The 18,678-nt window shown below is 44.7% G+C and overlaps 2 protein-coding genes across 4 annotated transcripts; one reads left to right on the top strand and one right to left on the bottom strand.

The window, feature by feature from the left end:
- Positions 1-37: 37 nt before the first annotated feature.
- On the bottom strand, positions 38-4,364 carry CENPL (centromere protein L; the record flags this gene model as incomplete). The annotated part of the gene is given in 5 exon segments (XM_048312926.1): positions 38-1,307; positions 2,155-2,697; positions 3,688-3,939; positions 4,115-4,291; positions 4,293-4,364. Coding segments are annotated over 5 exon segments (1,116 nt in total), but the record flags the coding sequence as incomplete, so codon positions are not given.
- DARS2 (aspartyl-tRNA synthetase 2, mitochondrial) lies at positions 4,323-18,678 on the top strand. 3 transcript variants are annotated; one of them, XM_048312636.1, is made up of 17 exons: positions 4,323-4,561; positions 5,628-5,727; positions 6,469-6,535; positions 6,794-6,895; positions 7,979-8,074; positions 8,740-8,863; positions 9,490-9,536; positions 10,221-10,327; positions 11,090-11,159; positions 11,788-11,967; positions 12,342-12,449; positions 13,620-13,679; positions 13,851-14,003; positions 14,830-15,048; positions 15,988-16,098; positions 16,684-16,759; positions 17,770-18,678. In XM_048312636.1, exons 1-17 carry the CDS (start codon positions 4,492-4,494, stop codon positions 17,955-17,957), a joined length of 1,878 nt encoding a protein of 625 aa, XP_048168593.1. In that variant the 5' UTR covers positions 4,323-4,491; the 3' UTR covers positions 17,958-18,678. The 3 variants fall into 3 exon arrangements, with proteins under 3 accessions (XP_048168593.1, XP_048168594.1, XP_048168592.1); XM_048312637.1 differs by having other exon boundaries at positions 13,617-13,679; positions 16,638-16,759; positions 17,770-17,853; XM_048312635.1 differs by having other exon boundaries at positions 4,324-4,561; positions 13,617-13,679.

Genomic DNA, 18,678 nt, shown 5'->3' with positions numbered 1-18,678 from the left:
TCAACCCTAACATGCAAAAATAATCCACCTTCAACTAGTAAAGAATCTGAAACCAAGTGCGTGTTTCTTTGTCTAATTCTGGAAAGAGGTTAGGAACTAGGCATTCAGTTATGTCATGTTAGGCAGTTTTACACTGGGAAAAGAAACAACATCCCTATTTAGGAGAAAGTCATAGCACAAATCAGCTCCTAGAGATGCTACAGAAGTGTGAAGCAAGAAACTAGATTTGGAATTTTGCTGCAGAAATATTTAATAAGTAACAAGTGGTGGTTTGGTCAGGTAAGCTGTAGTTGTAAATAAGCTCCATGCAAGCATATATTTAATTAGACACAGGTGGTCTTTCCTTAAGACAAAAGATGGAAAATATTTTCTTTATTTAGTACTGTATTACAAAAAGTCTTAGCAGGTGCTACTTTCTGCTCCTTAAATGTCTAGCCAGACACTGTGCACTGTACCTCTGAACTCCCACCCATTCCAGAAGGGAGGGATCCAACATAAAATTATAGCACACAGCTCCAACCCTGAGAGATCTCTGGCTTACAGGATTACATCCAAGATTAGAAACATCAGGACAAAGCCTAGTAACTATCAAGCTTATCCACAGACCTCACTTTCCTATCTATCAACTTGCCTGGGAGGACCAACAGGCTGACAAGTGCCTTGTGTCCAATCTCATGCCCAACTGGAACACAGATGAACATTATCACCAACTACCCTTAAGAAGCTAAAAAGGGAGTTAGAAACCTGGATTTTTTTGACCTGGATTGTAGAGCATGCACCCTTTCTCAGGTGTGCTGAATTTTGCATTTAGACTAGCCCAAGAGTAGTCACAGTTTAGCCAAGGCCAAAGTCTGTGTATCTTAGGCTGCCCAGTGAAAACCAACTTGCTCTCTGAAACAACAGAAATACCTGTCAGTAAGTTGCATCAAGCATTTGCATCGTTTGTCTCTGAGCTGATACCTGCACGTAAATAAAATGAGTGACTCTGAGAAAACAAAGCTGCTCAGGAAGCTGTCACAAGTTTGCATTGCAGCCCTTCTTCAGGGCCAAATGTCTGCTTCACTTTGCTGTGCATGGCATGGAGTTACACAGCCAAGTGCTGGAGTTACAGTCCGACTTTGGACAGCCAGAATGAGAGGAAAGAAGATGCTGCATGAATGAGTTTCCTGGTGGTTTCTCAGCACAGACTGTCCAACAGGAAGCCTTTTTAGTATGAAGAGTTACTGAAATGGCTCTCACTGTATCTGAGAGATTGCGAGTTCAGTCAATAGCATCAGCACTCCAGGCAGGTGTTGGCTGTGTAGAATCTACAAGAAAGAGAAAAAAGCCTGTCAAAACAACAATTGCAGTTGCCAGATTTCCACACCCTGAAATCCTGGTTGCAAGGAAACTACCAAGTGTTCTCTGTGTTTATTCATCTGCTCTGTTGTTGCTTTTCAGGTACCTATACTTTTCCCATACTGAATATATATGACTTGAACTCTATCCCATTATGAAAAGCTGTAACTGAATTTACACAATGCCCATTCCACAAGAGCACCCTTCAGAAAGCCTGAGAAATCTTTTCATACTTGCCTGCAACAGAAAAAGTTGTTTCAGATAGTTTTAAGCTATTACAGACAAAAACAAGCAGTGTAACACTACCATGTGCCAAGGCTTATCACAGGGTAAATTTAAACAATTACATTTACACAAACTGTTCTTTAACTCAGAAGAAAATATTGTGTTGCTTTAATGTTCTATGGTTTTAAGGACATTATATATACCTCTGTAGAAAGACCAGCACCTTTATGAAAAGGGTTATGTGTGAAGTCTTCTGCCTGTGTCTTAATGACTACAATACTAGAAAGCTAGTGAACTTTTTTAAAGTTTGGGATCTTTTTAAGTCCAAAAGAAGATTTTTTTATGGCCTAAGAAACTTTCCTGTTCATATCACAGCTAATACACCTATTTCTGGCCCGACAAGTAGCTTCTGCTGCAACAGAAAAAAAATCCTGTGCTGGCAGCTGCCCCAACTCCAGAGCCAAGTATGACTATGAAAGCTCAGGAGTTTAACAACTCCTTGTAGGAAATCATGCAAAAGAAACATGAGACCTTCAGGTACAGCTATTTTATTTGGCCAGCATTAGGACAACCTGCTACTTAGAGCCTCACCTTTACAATCCCATCACAGTGTGCCGAGGCAACCGCTGTCGAAACCTTCACCAGCTTTGTAGCTGACAGATGGATCTTGAAGTGCCTGTGGAAGTGGGCGTAAAGGCAGTCCATGAAGACATCCACCTCGTCTTGGGTGATCTCTCCTGGTGTTTTTTGGACCGTGTCCCACAGAGCTTTGGCATCCTCTGGGTGAATGGCGTATGAAATATCTAGGGGCTGAGACAGGTGGGGCACGGAGAAGACAAGTTCCACAGCAGAGGCGGCTCTGTCCAGTTTGCAGCCAGCCCACATGGCCACCATCCAGCTGAGATTCAGGGGGCTGATGGCCAGGCGGCGGAAGCAGCAGTCAAAAGTCTTCTGGAACCAGCTTCCAACCATGGACGTGTAGCTCTCAGCCCCGTGGGTCAGGAACAGGGGCAAACAGGTAAAGTCCTCCGGCACATTCTCAGAAAGGTCATCTCCATACACAGAGCAAAACCAGCCCAACCACACCAGTTTGTCTTCAAAGTTCCTGGAGGAAGCTCCTGACCTCAAAGAGAGCTGGGATTGGGAAAAGAAGCATTTGAATGCTGTAGAGCAAGTATGGCTTTTTTTTCTTCAACTAAAAATAGATTTTGATTTATAGTTTTAAGTGTTTGGTAGAAGTGGGTTATTTTTTCTTAGGACCTTGCATGCAACACTGTTTTCTGTCAAACACATACAGTTACTCAGTCTATCTATTACATCCCTAAAAGTTGAATGCAATTCTGTTGAAAACAGCAGAAAAAGCATTTTTAACTTCCTTAGGAACAGTCCTGAGATCTGAGTTTATGCTGCTTAACTCCTATGGTACATCCTACAACCATTGCTACAATGAACTTGACATTTCAGTAGCATATTTCATTTGAGGCAAAGCAGTTTAGAAATATTAATGAGACCTGAGCTCTGACCAGGAAGTGGGATTATGCCAGCTTTATCCAGGAAGTTAAATAACCCGTCCAAGTCCTGGCAGTAAATTGACTGCTGAACTAAAACATCAGACAGAGATTGCTCTGTATAGTCTTATTCTGATGCTGTTAAGAAGTTGAACTCAAACTTGCAAGTAACTGTATGCATTGCTTAGGGGATCACAGAATCAATTAGGTTGGAAAAGACCTCTGAGGTCATCAAGTCCAGCCTTGGACAAACACCACCTCATCATTAGAGCAGGGTTTTGACTGAGTCACATCTGGTCTTTCCTTAAACACCTCCAGGGATGGTGACTCCACCACCTCCCAGGGCAGCCAATTCCAATGTCTAATCATCCTTTCTGTGAAGAAATTCTTCCTAATGTCCAACCTAAACCTCCCCTGGCACAGCTTAAGACTATAAAATGTTCTAGTTAAAAATAGAGAGGATTCAGGTTCATTAAATCACAGTGGATGCTACAGTAATTATTCCATACAGCTAGGTTTAATTTTGGGGTTTTCTTTCAAGACAGAGCGTTTTATCACAGCAAAACCAGCCCATAAAACGCCAGTCTCGACCAAACCTGCTGGGCAGCCCCCTCACCTGCACGAGGACGGCAGGCTGGTCCTGCTCGCTGCCCCTGAGGTCGGCAAGGCTGGACACGGCCACCTTGATGTCCAGCTCGACGCCCACCTCCACCGCCAGCCCCTTCTGCTTCTCGGCGGCGATGAAGGCGCTGAGCAGCCGCGCGTAGTCCCTGAGGCGGGCGCGGCGGAAGCGGTACAGGGGGGTCACGCTGTACAGCGTCCAGGCTTTGTGCAGCAGAAACGCTGTTTCCGGCGGATCGACGTTTTCCTAGGGAAGGAAAAGAAAGAAGAAAAGAAAAGAGAAAAGAAAAGAGAAAAGAAAAGAGAAAAGAAAAGAGAAAAGAAAAGAGTTAAAGCCCGCTTTTCCCGTGCGTGGAGAGCGGGACAGCGCCGCTGAGGGGACAGAGAGGCGCCTCCGCCCCGTCTACCCAGCCACGCCGTACCTGCGAGCACGACGCCGGCACGATGAGGCGGCCGCTGGGGCTGATCCCGAGGCGGCTGTGGATCCGTCCGAAGGGCAGAACCCGGGAGAGCCGCCTGAGGCTGGGCAGAGTCCGCGCCGCACCATCTTCTGTCGGCTCCTCCGCCATGGCCGCCATCGCCCGCCAGCGCCCGCCAGCGCCGTTCGAACTTCCTTCCCGTCGGCCCCCGCGGGAGGGGCGCGCCCCCGCCGCCATCTTTGAGGCGGGCAGGAGGGGGCGAAGGAGGTGGTGGTGACGGCAGAGCTGATTTCCTCTTTTCCCCTCCAGAGCCCTTATTTTTCACTTCACGCAGGTCTGTGGCGCCTCTCCCGTTTTTCTGGCTGAGGGGCGGCTGCGGGATGGCGCTCCCCCAGTTGCTGGCGCGGGCGCTGCACCGGGTGGCCTCTGCCGCCACACCCGCGGCTCCAGGTGAGGAGGGAGCGCTGGTCTCATCCCCTCGGGATTTGGGTTTCTTTTCTCCCGGGATAGAGGTCAGGGTAGTCCGCACAGTCGATTAATATCGCATTCGCGGCAAGATTTTTTTCCCCTGTATCACTTTATTAAGTTTCTTCTCTAAATGTCTTTTAATTCTAAAGGCTGTGATGAAGGTAGTGAGATTGGCTCATAGAATTATTTATATATGTCCAGGTAATGGCATCCTTCAGGCTTCTCCTTACAAGCTGAACCTCTTGCACATTCTGTAAATGGTGTGCTTAGTTCTATAACTTCAGCCATGATTACAGGCACATGGGCAAAGCTTTCTGTAATTGTGCTTCAGGCCTTTTTCCAGTTGTTTCAGGTAGAAAGTGTTTCATTTACACCTGCATGGTGGGTGTCTGCTCCGTGTATGTTTCAGTCTTGGTTTGTTAAGCCCTGTTCTGCTGTGTCTCCACCAGGAACTGCAGTGACAGGACAAGGGGGAATGGCTTCGAACTGAAGGAGGGCAGGTTTAGATTGGATATTGGGAAGAAATTCTTCCCTGTGAGGGTGGTGAAGCCCTGGCACAGCTGCCCAGAGAAGCTGTGGCTGCCGCATCCCTGGAAGTGTTCAAGGCCAGGCTGGATGGGGCTCTGAACAACCTGGTCTAGTGGAAGGTGTCCCAGCCCATGGCAGGGGAGTGGAATGAGATGAGATTTAAGGTCCTTCAAACCCAAACTATTTTATGATTCTAGATTTAAATGTGAAATTGTCAGCATCCCTCAGGATTGTTCTGTGACTTTTCCTTCTCTTGCTCCTGAAATTTGCAGAGCAACAGCTTGCAACAAGGCTGTGTTCAAGTATCTTTATGAAAGTTTGACTGAGAAACATAAATAATCACTATTTAAAATACATTCAGACTACCTTCATTTCATGTTTATGGCATAGTGTCTTAGTGCAGCTCTATATATGAAGTAATTTCTCTGTCTATGTATAAATTGTATTGGGAGGGGAAGCTCAATTATTTTATCTCATCTGCAAAAGCCATGAGAGATTTATTTTTTATTTTTTATTTAAGACTTCAACAGTTTTGTCACTCGGACCAACACGTGTGGAGAGCTGCGTTCTGCTCATGTGGGACAGAAGGTGACCCTTTATGGATGGGTTCAATATCAAAGGTAAGTACAAACCATGATGAAAATGGACATGATTATTGCCAGATCCAGTGTAAGCTGTTTTTCATCCAGCATTGCTCTCCAGTGATGGTCTGCACAGGTTTTTTGATTTTAAGAGGTCCTGAGCATCTCATCTTTGAGCAATTGTGGATGGGGATCCAGGAAAAAGAGTTAGGATTATTGCAATGTGATCATTGTGATCTTGTTTTTAAGGACACCAGAGCACGTCCCATTGGACAGTTTCTTGATGGATAAAGTACAATGGCAGCTGTCTCTACTGCAGCTAAAGAGATCAAGATTTATGGTTCTGAGTCTGGCAGTGTGGATTGTTCATGCAGAATTTTTTATGGGACAGGTGTTCTCCTTCTTGACTTATGATTGGATGGGTTTTTTGTTGTTTTTATTCCACATGAGCTTTAGCTTTACTGCTCATTTAATTGTTTTTAGCTGAGTGATGCTTCCCAGCAGGAAAATTCATGTGTCCCTGCTCTGTGTGCATTAAAATTCAAGTTAAAATCCTGCCTCTCCTGGTTATTTGCACATTGTCTGAGGCTGGTCACAATGTGAAACAAATTCCTCAGGTTAGGTTCAGGTGTGGGAAAAGTGTCTGTACATTCAGTACTTGAAATGCTTTGAGATGAATTGCAGGGTATTGAAAGTAGTCAGGTGCCATATGCTTTAAAAAGTAGAAACTACTAAATTTGTGAAAAAAATGTTTCTCCTTTTGTGTTTTTCATGGATCAGACAAGGCCTATTTCTGGTTTTGAGGGATTTCCAGGGACTGACCCAGATCATCATTCCTCAGGATGAGGTAAAATATGAGTCTGTGTTTTTATTTTTCCTTTGGTAGCTTGGCTCCAGCAGACACAGAGAGAAGGAAGGACTTCGTCAAACAGAGTGCTCTGACTCTCAAGTAGATTGAAGTGTCATGAGAGCCCTGACCTGACAGTGCAACCGAAACATCAGTGTTGTTTCCTCTGGCTTCAGAGTGATTTTGAATTGAGGTGCTTGGCCACAGTGCATTTGTCCTGTCTTTGAATTTCTGTGAGACTCTGTCATCTCCCTACAGGCACATTCCCATGTGAAGGAGCTCCTGTCCAACGCCCCAGTGGAGTCTGTGGTGCGAGTGACTGGGATAGTGTCCTCTCGGCCCCTGGGGCAGGAGAATCCGGTGAGGATGAGGGAGCTCTCTGGGCTTTTATTCTTTGGAGGAAACAGCGCTGGATGGTGGGATTATGGTGGGGTTTGTGTCAGAGCGTTGCCACGGGTTCTGGTTATGTGACAGCCCATCCTCAGATAGTGTGGGGTGACTGCTATGTCATATAACTTAGCAGAACCTCAAAGCACATTACAGGCACCCACAAATTAAACTGGATCCCAGCCCTTTGCAAGGATAATGCTGCCTTTTCCAGGCTTTTGAAGTGTGGGTGGGAATTTCTTTTGCTTGAAAATAAATATTGTCATTTCAAGTTCCACAGCATGTGATGACCTCTTTGTTATACAAATAGATTTTGCTGGTCTCCTTATATAGGAAACAGAGGTTGAATAATTCCTTAATGTTCTGCATTCCTCAGCTGTCATTGTAATCAGCTGTAGATTGATCTTTCAGGATTGTACATGTATCTGGCAGGTCTAAACAGAAGACTTGTATTTATGATCATAACTCCTTTTTGCTCTGACCACTTGTAGATGTCCACTTAAAATCCAGGCTTCAATCAATGCCTTTATTTCTTTTATTGGTTTATCGTTTTGTTGGAAAGTTGTATGTCCTTTTCCCTGGTAAATAGCAAGAGTCCTGCAGGGTCAAGTGAACTTTGCTGTGCCTCAGTGCTATGTGAGGGGAGCTGTCTGCCCACCCGTGGGATAGAATCAAAAGAAGACCAGTTCTGAGAACTGGTGTTTAGAACTGGAAGTTCTGAGAAGTTCCTCATAATTTGCCTTTTTTTGAGTCGTATTAAGGGGTGCTGCTGATAATGCTCACTGAAACCTACGCTGTGTGGTTTTACAGAGGGTAATGTGTTTAGAGACCAGTGTGCTACTGGAAAAGAACCTGCCATCTTTGCTGAGGTGACGTGTTTTTCTGAGAAGGGAAATCTAGGAGAAATCTGTCCTTGGGAGAAGCTCTCTGACTTATATAGTGTGTTAGAAGGCAGGGACGGTAATCACATTGTTTCTTTTTTTCCCTTTCACCATCTTTGAAATACCTTTGTCCAGCTGTTTTGAGTTTAATTCTTTTCTTGCCTTTTTGTTCTAGAAAATGCCAACAGGGGATATTGAAGTGAAGGCAGAGACTGCAGAGATCCTAAACTCCTGCAAGAAGCTGCCTTTTGAAATCAAGGATTTTATCAAGGTGTCTGTGTTTTTCTTTTCTTTTTCTTATCAAAGTGGTGGCTTTTCATTAAATTTGGAATTTGGCAAGGGTGATGGCAGAGCATCTGAGAACTGAGTCTGGTTCTCCCCACTTGACTTGGGGGAATGATAGTATTTAAAATAAGGGTGCTGTTTGTTTGCTGTGAGGATGTATTTCCAATTAGAACTAAGCAGAAAACAAGGCTTGAATGCTCCCAGTTTCAATACCACTGGAAGAACTGATGGTGAAGGGAAGAGTGAAAGAAATGGGACTATGCTGGGTTTTTTGAGTGTGAAACAAGGCTGTTTTATTTGACTCATGGAATCACAGAATGGTTTGGGTTGGAAAGAGCCTTAAAGATGATCTTGTTCCAAACCCCCTGCTATGGGTAGGGATTCCACCCACTGGACCAGGTTGCTCAGAGCTCCATCTAACCTGGCCTTGAACACTTCCAGGGATGGGGCAGCCACAACTTTTTTGGTCAGTTTAGTTTTTTGTTTAAAGTGATTGCTATATTTGTGTGGGTTGTGGGTAATGGGCACATTGTGACAACCGAGTACCATCCCTTTTTAGCTTCTCCCTTTTTTTCTGTGGCTTTAGGAGCACCCTCACTGGACATGCAATTTGAATTTTGTCTCTTAATCCTAATTCTCTCTCCTCCTCAGAAATCAGAGGCCTTACGGATGCAGTATCGGTACCTGGACTTGCGCAGCTTCCGGCTGCAGTCCAACCTGCGGCTGAGGTCTCAGATGGTGATGAGGATGCGGGAGTATCTCTGCAATCTCCATGGTGAGGGAACTGCTTTGAGGACAGTGTGCAGCAAACAACATTTCAGCTCTCCCTGCTGCTATTTCCTAGGGCTGGGAGAGATTCCTAACCAACTTGCTACTCCAAACTGGTCCCACTTAATAAGGACATGTCTGCTTGTGGTGGGGTCTTTAGTGGGATGTTGTCAGGCCTGAAGAGCAAAGTATGTTGAATTTTCTTGGCATGCTGCAAGCTAGTTGTTTCAAATTAGCTCATTCCGATGAAAAAAGACTCTTTGCAGGTAGTTTCCCTCTTTTGGTCACCCAGTTGAGGCATGTCAGAGAGATGGATTTCTTTTAGAGCTTTTGCTTCTCTTAAAATCAGGAAGTGCTTTTTGGAAAATCAGTGCCTAGTTCAGAATGGATAGAGAATTAACACATTTTCAGCCTGTTTGGAGTCCTCTGTCGTCAACAGTTCTGGCAGGACATCAGGGTAACTCAGAGCCTTTAGATCTGTCATTACAGGAACAATTGTTATAAGTAGTAAAGTGTGTAGGTTTTGGAGAGGCTCCATGATGTGTTAGGTGACCTGTTTTGCTGACTAACCCTGCTGTAGCCTACTCATATTAGTTCTCCCTCCTCTCAGCATGTTCTGTGTTTGTTCTCCAGGGTTCGTGGATGTAGAAACTCCAACTCTGTTTAAAAGAACCCCAGGGGTATGTATGTGATGCTTTTTGGCCTCCTGCAGCTGCACAGTCAGGGCTGAATCATTGTCAGTTGCCACTCAGCTTTCCTTGCTTTTCCCTTGGTAAATAACAGCTTGTGGAACTTCTGATATGATCCTTGGATCCTTTTAAAAGTAGAGGGAGAGAAAGGGGAGAGGTGATAACTTGCGTCTTAATTTTGAACCTTCAAACAAAATAGCTTCTGCCTTGTAGAGCACATGTTGAATGTAAGTCTATCCTGGGATTATAAACACAAGAAACTTTGAAGCACTGTGTTTCCAGCATTTATGTCTTAACCAGTAGGTTACTGTAGCGGTCCTACTCGAGTAAATTTAATTTCTGATCTTATATTCCTTTCTTTCACTTCAAAAATAGTCAGAGCAGAGAGCTGTAGCTGAGGAGTTGTTGATGCAGCTATCCTGGAGTTCTTGCATTTAAACCCATGTCTTGGGTGGTGTATTATGCAGTAGTCTCTCAGAAAATATCTCCTTTGGGATATTTTGGACCAAGTTGGTTAACGAATTTTAAGTGTAGTGTACAAACAGCCATTTCCTCTCAAGTGGGATTTCATAATGGGGAAAATACGTCCTTTCCTCTTGCACTTCCAATGTGTGTTCTGTCAGGAATTGGGGCCACTTACTTGCTGAACTCTGTAAATTTTCTTTCTGATGCCAGGGAGCCAAAGAATTCCTTGTGCCCTCGAGGGAACCAGGCAAATTCTACTCCCTGCCACAGAGTCCTCAGCAGTTCAAGCAGCTCCTCATGGTTGGAGGCCTGGACAGGTAAGAGTTTCTTGGATTCCTGTTCTCTGCATGTCCTCTCTGGGGTTTGATTGCATTATCTGTGAAATTTTAGATAATTCCCCCAAAAACTTACTGCTAAGGGTTTGTGTTTTGAAGAGGGATCCTTAAATAAATCCTTATGGTCAGATGAAGTATATGCTTTTGGAAAGCTAAAATCTTCACTGCTGTTTTAAATGCAAACCTGATCTGCCTGAAGGACAGAAAATCTAATGTGTGATAAAAGCTTCTCCAGCCTACAAAAGTAGTTGAGGTGAGGCTGCGCAGGCTGAGCATGACTGAGACAAGGAAAAGCATGTCAGGGTGCCCAAGTGCAAAGCTTTTAACTGGGCTTGCTTCTCCAAACCAAATGGATGGACAGAGAGACAGGCAATTATTCACACAGTGAACTGCAGGCCAGGTCTTGTGTGAGAATTTTGCCTGGCTGTTAGTAGAGTCCTGGAGTGGAGTAGAAGGTGGGGAAAAGAATTGAGTGTGCTGCCCTTGGGGGACAGCTCACCTGGCAGTCTCCATGTGCCTCTGGAAGATATGGCTGGAGATGGATACAGCTGCTGATAGAGTTGCTTCCACTCAAAATTCCATTCTTTTGAAGGGATGGGAACAAAGATCATCTGCTGTGGGAATGGAGGAAATGTGGGAAACTCTCTGGTATCTTTTTTCCTTATCTTTTGTATGATCTGTTCTATAGCCACAGTTCAGTTCAGGGTACTTTAAATTGTTATCTAAATCAAAGTGTTACTGCAGGTACTTCCAGGTCGCTCGCTGCTACCGGGATGAGGGTTCACGGCCTGACAGGCAGCCGGAATTCACCCAGGTAACCAGCCCATGCTGCCTTTCTCCCTGCTTCTCAACCCAAGTGGCTTGTAGCTGTTTTCCCTTCTGGAGGCTTAGTCTGTGCTAGTCTGGTGCTGCTTGGCGGTACAGAGTTGTTTGGTGTGTGTTTCATAGACACAGGCCTTGGAAATTGGTGTGGGATTGACTGAGCGGTTCCTGTCCTTGGCTGTGCAGCATCCCAGGTGCAGATGTAGGAATTGCGCTGCAGCAGTTGATACAATTTGATGTTGCATTTGATGATACAATCTCCTGTCCTGCTAGGTCAGGCATCCCATGAGTTAGCCTGGTGTCCTTGTCCTCACTACCTCATTCACTGTCTGAGGAGGCTGTTGCCTGAGTCATCAGGCAACAGCTCTGAGTTACCCTGATGTACTGCCAGAACTGTTGATGACAGAGGACTCCAAACAGGCTGAAAATGTGTTAATTCTCTATCCATTCTGAACTAGGCACTGATTTTCCAAAAAGCACATTCCCAGCCTGATGAAGTCATGCTGTGATGTCATTTCGTGCATTGTTTCTCGTTTTGCTGGCTTTGTACTCACAAGTAGCAGTGTGAAAGCAAAACCTGTAGCTAATGTGGAATTCCCTCCCTTGTTCTCTGTTTTAAGATAGATATAGAGATGTCATTTGTAGATCGGGCTGGGATCCAGAGGCTGATAGAGGGCCTCCTGCAACATTCCTGGCCTGAGGAAAGAGCCTTGATTATGACTCCTTTCCCTTCCATGACATACGAGGAGGCACTGGCTGAGTATGGGACTGATAAACCAGACACTCGCTTTGGGATGAAGGTGAGGGTTTGCCCATTGGAAACTTGCTTTCAGCTTTTCCTTTCAGTCAGTGTTTTAATAACCTTTGGATCATGGATACATGGTTGGCTTGAGTTCTGAGTGCTGTAATTTACCCAAGGTGTCTGTCCCATCATTGCTGCTTTGTGCAGTCTGTTGAAGAAGAGAGGATTTGATCAGTTGACTGTGAAAAATGTATGTTCTAATAAAATTTTATTTTGAAGATAATGTAGTATTAGGGAGCAATGCATCTTGACTGTTTAAGGAGCAAAAGCTCCTAAAAGGGAATAGTGTTGAAGATGTTAAGACACAAGTGCAGGATTTTTGCTTTGTATGCCTACCACCAGTGCTTTTTCCTGTGCTTTTACCTTTCTCAGATCATGGATATCGGTGATGTTTTACGAGGATCAGACATTCACTTTGTGCAGAATGCTCTCAGTTACCCACATGGCTCCATCAAAGCCATTTGTATCCCTCAGGGCGTGGTAAGTGATGCTCTTACATCCTGTTTATGTGGAATAAATAAAATGCCAATTTGAATTCCATTGTTGCTGTGGACAGGTTCCTTGCTATTACTGGTGTTCTCAAGGGAACTTGGGATTGGTTGTAATCCATGTCAGGTTGGGCTGAGTAGTGTTAGAAGGATAAGACAACAGGAAGAGTATTTTATCCTTAGGAAGAGAAGGAAAAGAATGGAGCTGCAAGATCCCATGAGGATAGGGAACCCTCTCGGGGTTTCACCTTGCTTTTTGTCACCTTTTTGATGTGCATCTCAGTAATAAATTGTGCCTGGTGACAGGAGACTGGGTATGGCACAGCTCTGGAATAGGCAGAGAAGGGTCAGGTGCTTCCATGCCCTTCTCCTGTTTGCTTTAGCTGCATTTTTGGGTACAATTCATGTCTTGTAATGAGAGTGTCATGGACCAAATCCAAGGCTGACAATAGATGTGGAAGATCTTTGACACAGCCGTTCATTTTGGCAAGGAAACAGATTTAATTCTGGCTGTAGGCGTCTTTGTAGCTTGGACAGTATAGAAAAAACAAATCCTCTAAATATTGAGTTTTATTTGGGGAACAGGAATTTGTGGCCATGGTTTCTCTTGGGATTCCTTTCATTTTGGCACAAAGTGCAAGTTAGGGGCTTCCCACGAGAGGGCACTGAGGTGTGTGTTTGAGCAACACAAAAGTGGCATCTAGACCCACCCTAAACACTGGAGTAGATGAAAAAAATCAAGATCTTGATGCAGGTCCTCATTTGCTGCATGGCTTTGCATGCAAGAGTCAGCCCGGTTGATTTTTCTCTGCTCTTCCTCCAGATTGAGCTCTGACTTCCCCATCGACAGTGTGGTGGTGTAACCTTGTTTCTGCAGGCTGGAGGCAGTGATTTGACCCTGCTGACCAGATACATTTGTCTGTGAGCTGGGAAAAGAAATGTAGACCTAGAGGGGTCTCTTCCTGAAAGGAGCAGTCAGAGCAGGCACCCAGTTACAGCCCAGTGCTGAGGACCCTGTCCTGTTCCACAGCCCTCATAAGAACTTGAACTAGAAACAAAAGAATTTGAGAAGTTTGGAAACAGCTTAGTCAGTAAATTTGATACCTAGTCAAGTTTTCCAGGCTGATCTTTGCCGTCTCTTCTCTTGCTCTTTTCCCAGAGGTATCTTACAAATAAAGACTTGGAGTCATTAAAGGAGTCTGCAAAATCCCAGTTTAACCAGGTGAGACAGAAACTTTCCTGAGGCATAGGAAAGGGTGAGTAACAAAGTATGATAAAGGCAGAGGAAGGTAGAAGAGCAGTTTTTATTAGCTGCGAGTCAGTGCCTGAGCATATAATGCTTCAAGGCAAGAAAGGGCAGTACCGCACTGAACATACCCGTACCTTTCTCTAGGAAATCATGCAAATTATCTGCAGACCTGATGGAAGATTGAAGTCTCTGCTTACCAAGTTCCTTGGTGAGAAGGAGCAGTCAGAGCTTATCCGAGCACTGAACATGCAGGAGGATGATGTGGTGCTGCTGGCAGCTGGAGAACACAAGCAAGTGGTAGGAGGCATTTCTTAGGTGGCTGTGTGAGTTGAATGTTGCTGATGATGATTTTGATGTTATCTGACCTTAGTCTGATTCTTATTAAAATAGGTCATCATCTAATTTTCTGTTTCTCTGGAACAGCAGCTATAGCAACAGCAAATAAAGCATGAAATGTACCTATTACTTTTATCGCCCTCAGTCAAATTCTGGGCAGATTGTAACTGAAATGAAGGCTGAAATATAAAAAACCCTGCAACAAATCAGTGCCTTCTTTTCTCTTAACTTCATTTTTAAAGCATCAAACAGATTGGAAAATGAGGTCAACTAGGTAATTGTATCTCCCATAAGTGGATGACTTAGTCGCAGCAGTGGTAGGAGATTCTATCCCTACCCTTCTCTTTATTCTTGCCAGCAGATGTTGCCTTCCAGGCACTGTTTTATTATAAGGTGTCATGCTTTGCTTGATAGCCAAAATTTTGTTGTATTCTCTTCTATGCCTTCATTTCTCTGTCTGCAAAGTGTGGATCTTACATGGCCTCCCCCAGTTAATCCACACATGTGGAGCTGGAGATTATTCTAAAATAGTCCTGAAGATGAAATAGCTGGAGAACAATGGACTTTCAAGCTCCTTACTTGGTCTCTGTCAAACCCTGGCACTGCTTCTGCCTCAGCAGGAAGGTGATATATTTCAGGATATGAGGCAAAAGTGTTCAAGGCAACAATTCATTACAGCTGCTGCTGTTTGCGGTACTTCTTTATGGAACGCTTTTACTGGTTGGTGTTTGAGTGACTTCCCTGATGGTAAATTCACCTTGTCTCATCTCTCCCTTCTTTGTTGTAGTGCTCTGCGTTAGGAGCCCTACGGTTGTTCAGTGCCAACCTCCTGGAGGCAGCTGGGCTGGCACTCCGTGATCCCACAGCCTTTCACTTCCTCTGGGTGGTGGATTTCCCCCTTTTCCTCCCCAAGGCCAAGAATCCCACTGAACTGGAATCTGCTCATCACCCCTTCACTGCCCCTCATCCTTCAGATGCCAGCCTCCTGTATTCTGATCCCACAAAGGTAACCAACTTCATGCCTGCCATGCTGGCTCTTTTACAACTGCTCACATGGAAAACCAGGCAAGCAGCAGCTGAGTTCAGTGTAAAAAGAGATGATGTTTCATGGGACTGACTGACTGCATGAGGAAGACATAGATCTGTTGGAATGGGTCCAGAGGAGGCTGCTAAGATGATCAAAGGGTTGGAGCACTTCTGCTATGATGAAAGGCTGAAGGAGCTGAGGTTGTTCAGCCTGGAGAAGAGTAGGCTCAGGAGCAGCATTAGAGGCCCTTCCAGTGCTTAAAGAGGCTACAAGAGAGCTGGAGAGGGATGTCTTGCAGGGGCAAGCAGTGATAGGACAAGAGGAAATGGTTTTAAACTGAAAGAGGGTAGACTTAGATTGGTATTAGGAACAAAAATCTTCCCTGTGAGGCACTGGGACAGGTTGCCCAGAGCATCTGTGGCTGCCCCATCCCTGGCAGTGTTCAAAGCCAGGCTGATGGAGCTTGGAGCAACCACGTCTAGTGGAAGGTGTCTCTGCCCGTGGCAGAGAGTTGGAACTAGAGGATCTTTAAGGTCCCTCCCAACCCAAACCATTGTGTGATTCTATGATCTTGTACGTGTCTGGAAGAGATAGCTTCCTGATTGCTGCAAATAGCAAGTATTCACGTGTGCCCCAACAAAAGGAGCTTATAGGAAACAGAAGTCTTACATTCTGACCCATCCCATTTGCTTCAGGTTTGATGAACTTTTCAAAAGGATTTGTACTCCTCCCACATCAGTCAGAGGCAGTCCATGCCTCCAGCAGGACTGGTACCTGAATTGCAATGTACCCCTGAGGGAACAGTTTTATAGAGTTTCATGGCTTCATTCCCAGTGTCTTTGCCATCTTTGTGCAGGTTGTTTTTACATGCAGCTGTGAGCTCCAGTCTCACCAAGGTGCCTGTTCCTGTCTCTGTAGGTCCGTAGCCAGCACTACGACCTTGTGCTGAACGGCAGTGAGGTTGGAGGTGGCTCCATCAGAATTCACAGTGCAGAACAACAGCGTTTTGTGCTGGAGAAAGTGCTGAAGGTAACACCTACAGATGCCTCTAACGCTCTCTTGGAGATTTAAAAGCACTAATTAATTTAAGTATTAATTGCATATTCTGAAAGAAACACTCCTGTGCTTCTCAGATAGAGACATAACTCCTAGCCCTGACCAATGGATGCTTTCATTGTACCTTTGTGGATACAAAAATGCTGCCAGCAAGAATTTTCTTGCTATTTTCTAAGTCCGTGAGAGACTTTTCTCTCTCACAGAAGATAGTAGCAGAGTTCTATAAACAATGAAACACCTGCAGCCTTGAAAAGTATTGTTTGTAGTACAGTAGAAAAATATTTTGACAATGAATGTTTTAGGATTTTAGCCAATCACCACCAAGGGGTGGCTGATCCTTGGTCCAATTAGACTATGAAGAAAAAGTCTATAAAAGAGTTTGTAAAATAATTAAATAAATCAATCTTGCTGCACAATTCCTGCCTGCTGGATCTTCTCTCCTCCTCCCTACATCTGCGGGACACGGTAATATTTTACGGCGTTAACATACCTTCATCTTGTGTTGCTTATAGGAAGAGCATTGCTTGTCCAGTGACACCTCTAAATGTAATTTTGCAGGAGGATTCAGAGGTGCTTTCCCATCTGATTGAGGCTTTGGAATTTGGAGCTCCACCTCATGGAGGAATTGCTTTAGGTAAGTGGTCTGTAGCTCTGCAGATGCAGGTGTTTAGGGGTTTTTTTTGTGCATACTAAATCCCGGGAACAAGGCTCATGGTTGTTAGGAAAAGCCTTAGTGCTTCAACTCTGCAGCAGGTTTGTGGAAAGAAACAGAGGTCTGGTCACCAAGTGCAGAAAGTTGGGGTGTTCTCCTCAGAGTCACAGTGGGATTTAGGTCTTATGTAAGGACACTGGTGTCTCTAAGGATGATCCTTATCTGCTGATCTGCACACCCTATATTCAGTAAGGTTAGGTCAATTTTGTTCTCATTCTTATGCAGCCAGAGCAGGAGCCCTGTGCTGCTTGCCTGGAGGCATGGGACAGCATGGGATTTCGTGTTTCACATCCTTTCCCTCTACTGCAGTCTCACTTCCCTTCTTTCTCATCTCTTTTGCTTACTAATTCAGGTAATTCCAGGGTTTGGGTTTTTCCCTAGAACCATGCAAGTTTGTGGTTAAAGAAAGAGGGGAAAAAAATCCAACCAACCGACAACACCCTCCCTACACTCACCAAAATAAAAAAGCCTACAAAAAACAATGATGTTTTAACCTGTGATATTCCAGTTTGACTTTCCTCCATCCAGTCACCCAGAGACTTTTGTTCCTCTTGAATTCTTAGTGGTTGTAATCCTTCCAAACTGGTTAATGCAAAGCTCTGAGCTGTAAAGCAGAACTGTGCCAGTGTCCTGCCATTCAGCTGCCCAGATTTTGTTATGCTGTGTTTGCTGTCTGCATCCTGCAGCCCTTGGTGGGTTACAGAACTTCCTGCAATATTGAAAAGCTTTATTTTGGTAGACATTTCTGCTCTTGAGGCAAATCTGTTTCTGTGCTACCAGCTGAGATTAATTTTTTTCCTCCCTTACTTGCTTCACTCTTTCTCTTCAAGCTCAGTGATATTACCTCCTCAATCTTTCTGATTTTTCTGACTCAGGGGAGGTAATACAGAGCCATAACTCAAGTGTTTCACCAATTTGTTTTCTGCTTGTAGGACTTGACAGGCTGATCTCTCTCATCGTTGACGCTCCAAGTATCCGAGATGTCATAGCCTTTCCAAAATCCTTCAGGGGACGAGACCTGATGGGCAGTGCTCCAGACTATGTCACTCCAGAAGAACTAGAGCCGTATCACATTCAGGTTTCCTGGCCTCTTGAAGAAAAAGAGACAAAGAAAAACTGACCTCAAGCCAGTGATGTAAGCTGATCTGATCAACGAGAGGTAGTTACAGCTTCTAAAGGCCAGGATTCAGTTCAGAAAGTATCAGCTGTTGTGGCAGGATGAGGGACAGTCCAACACTATGGTACTATGGCAGTTTCAAGATGGAGTGGGAAGTAGATAAGGGGTCTTCCTGGTAGGAATTCACCTTTGGGAGGTAATGGGAAAGAGATGTAAAAAAGCAAAAGAATGTCGTTTTAGCATAGGATATTGAAACTTTGCTTTAGGGTGTCATACTGGAGGAAAGTGGGTTTTTTCCAATCCTCACTTCTTACATGTCCTTTGTAAAGTATTCCTCCTCCTATCTGGAGGAGATAGTCAGCTCCCTGGCAGGATGGTTTGTATTCCTGATGATCATTAAATCATGTCACCTGAGGACCATGGCAATAAAACTGTGCTGGACCAGGAGCTCTGGGCACTGCACAGCCAAATTTCAGTGCAGCCAGCAACTTGTCTCATGTTGGAGGGTACCAGATCATGCAGAACTTTGCCGTGGGGAGTTCACATTCAGCTGTTTTCCCTTCAAAGGAGAGGGAGAGAAGCATTGATGATGTTTGCAACAGTTGTCCTCATAATACTCCTCAAAGAGGTGTTGATCTCTCTTTGGGGGCCTGTTGCCCTTGTGCTTTCAGCACAGTCATTCAGGAGTTTGTATGTTTATAAATAAAGTTTACCTGGCAGTGTG

The sequence above is a fragment of the Corvus hawaiiensis genome, chromosome 9, assembly GCF_020740725.1.
Source record: "Corvus hawaiiensis isolate bCorHaw1 chromosome 9, bCorHaw1.pri.cur, whole genome shotgun sequence".
Classification (NCBI taxonomy): Eukaryota; Metazoa; Chordata; class Aves; order Passeriformes; family Corvidae; genus Corvus; species Corvus hawaiiensis.
The sequence above is the reverse complement of the archived record's forward strand: the minus strand, read 5'-3'. Positions and strand labels throughout refer to the sequence as shown.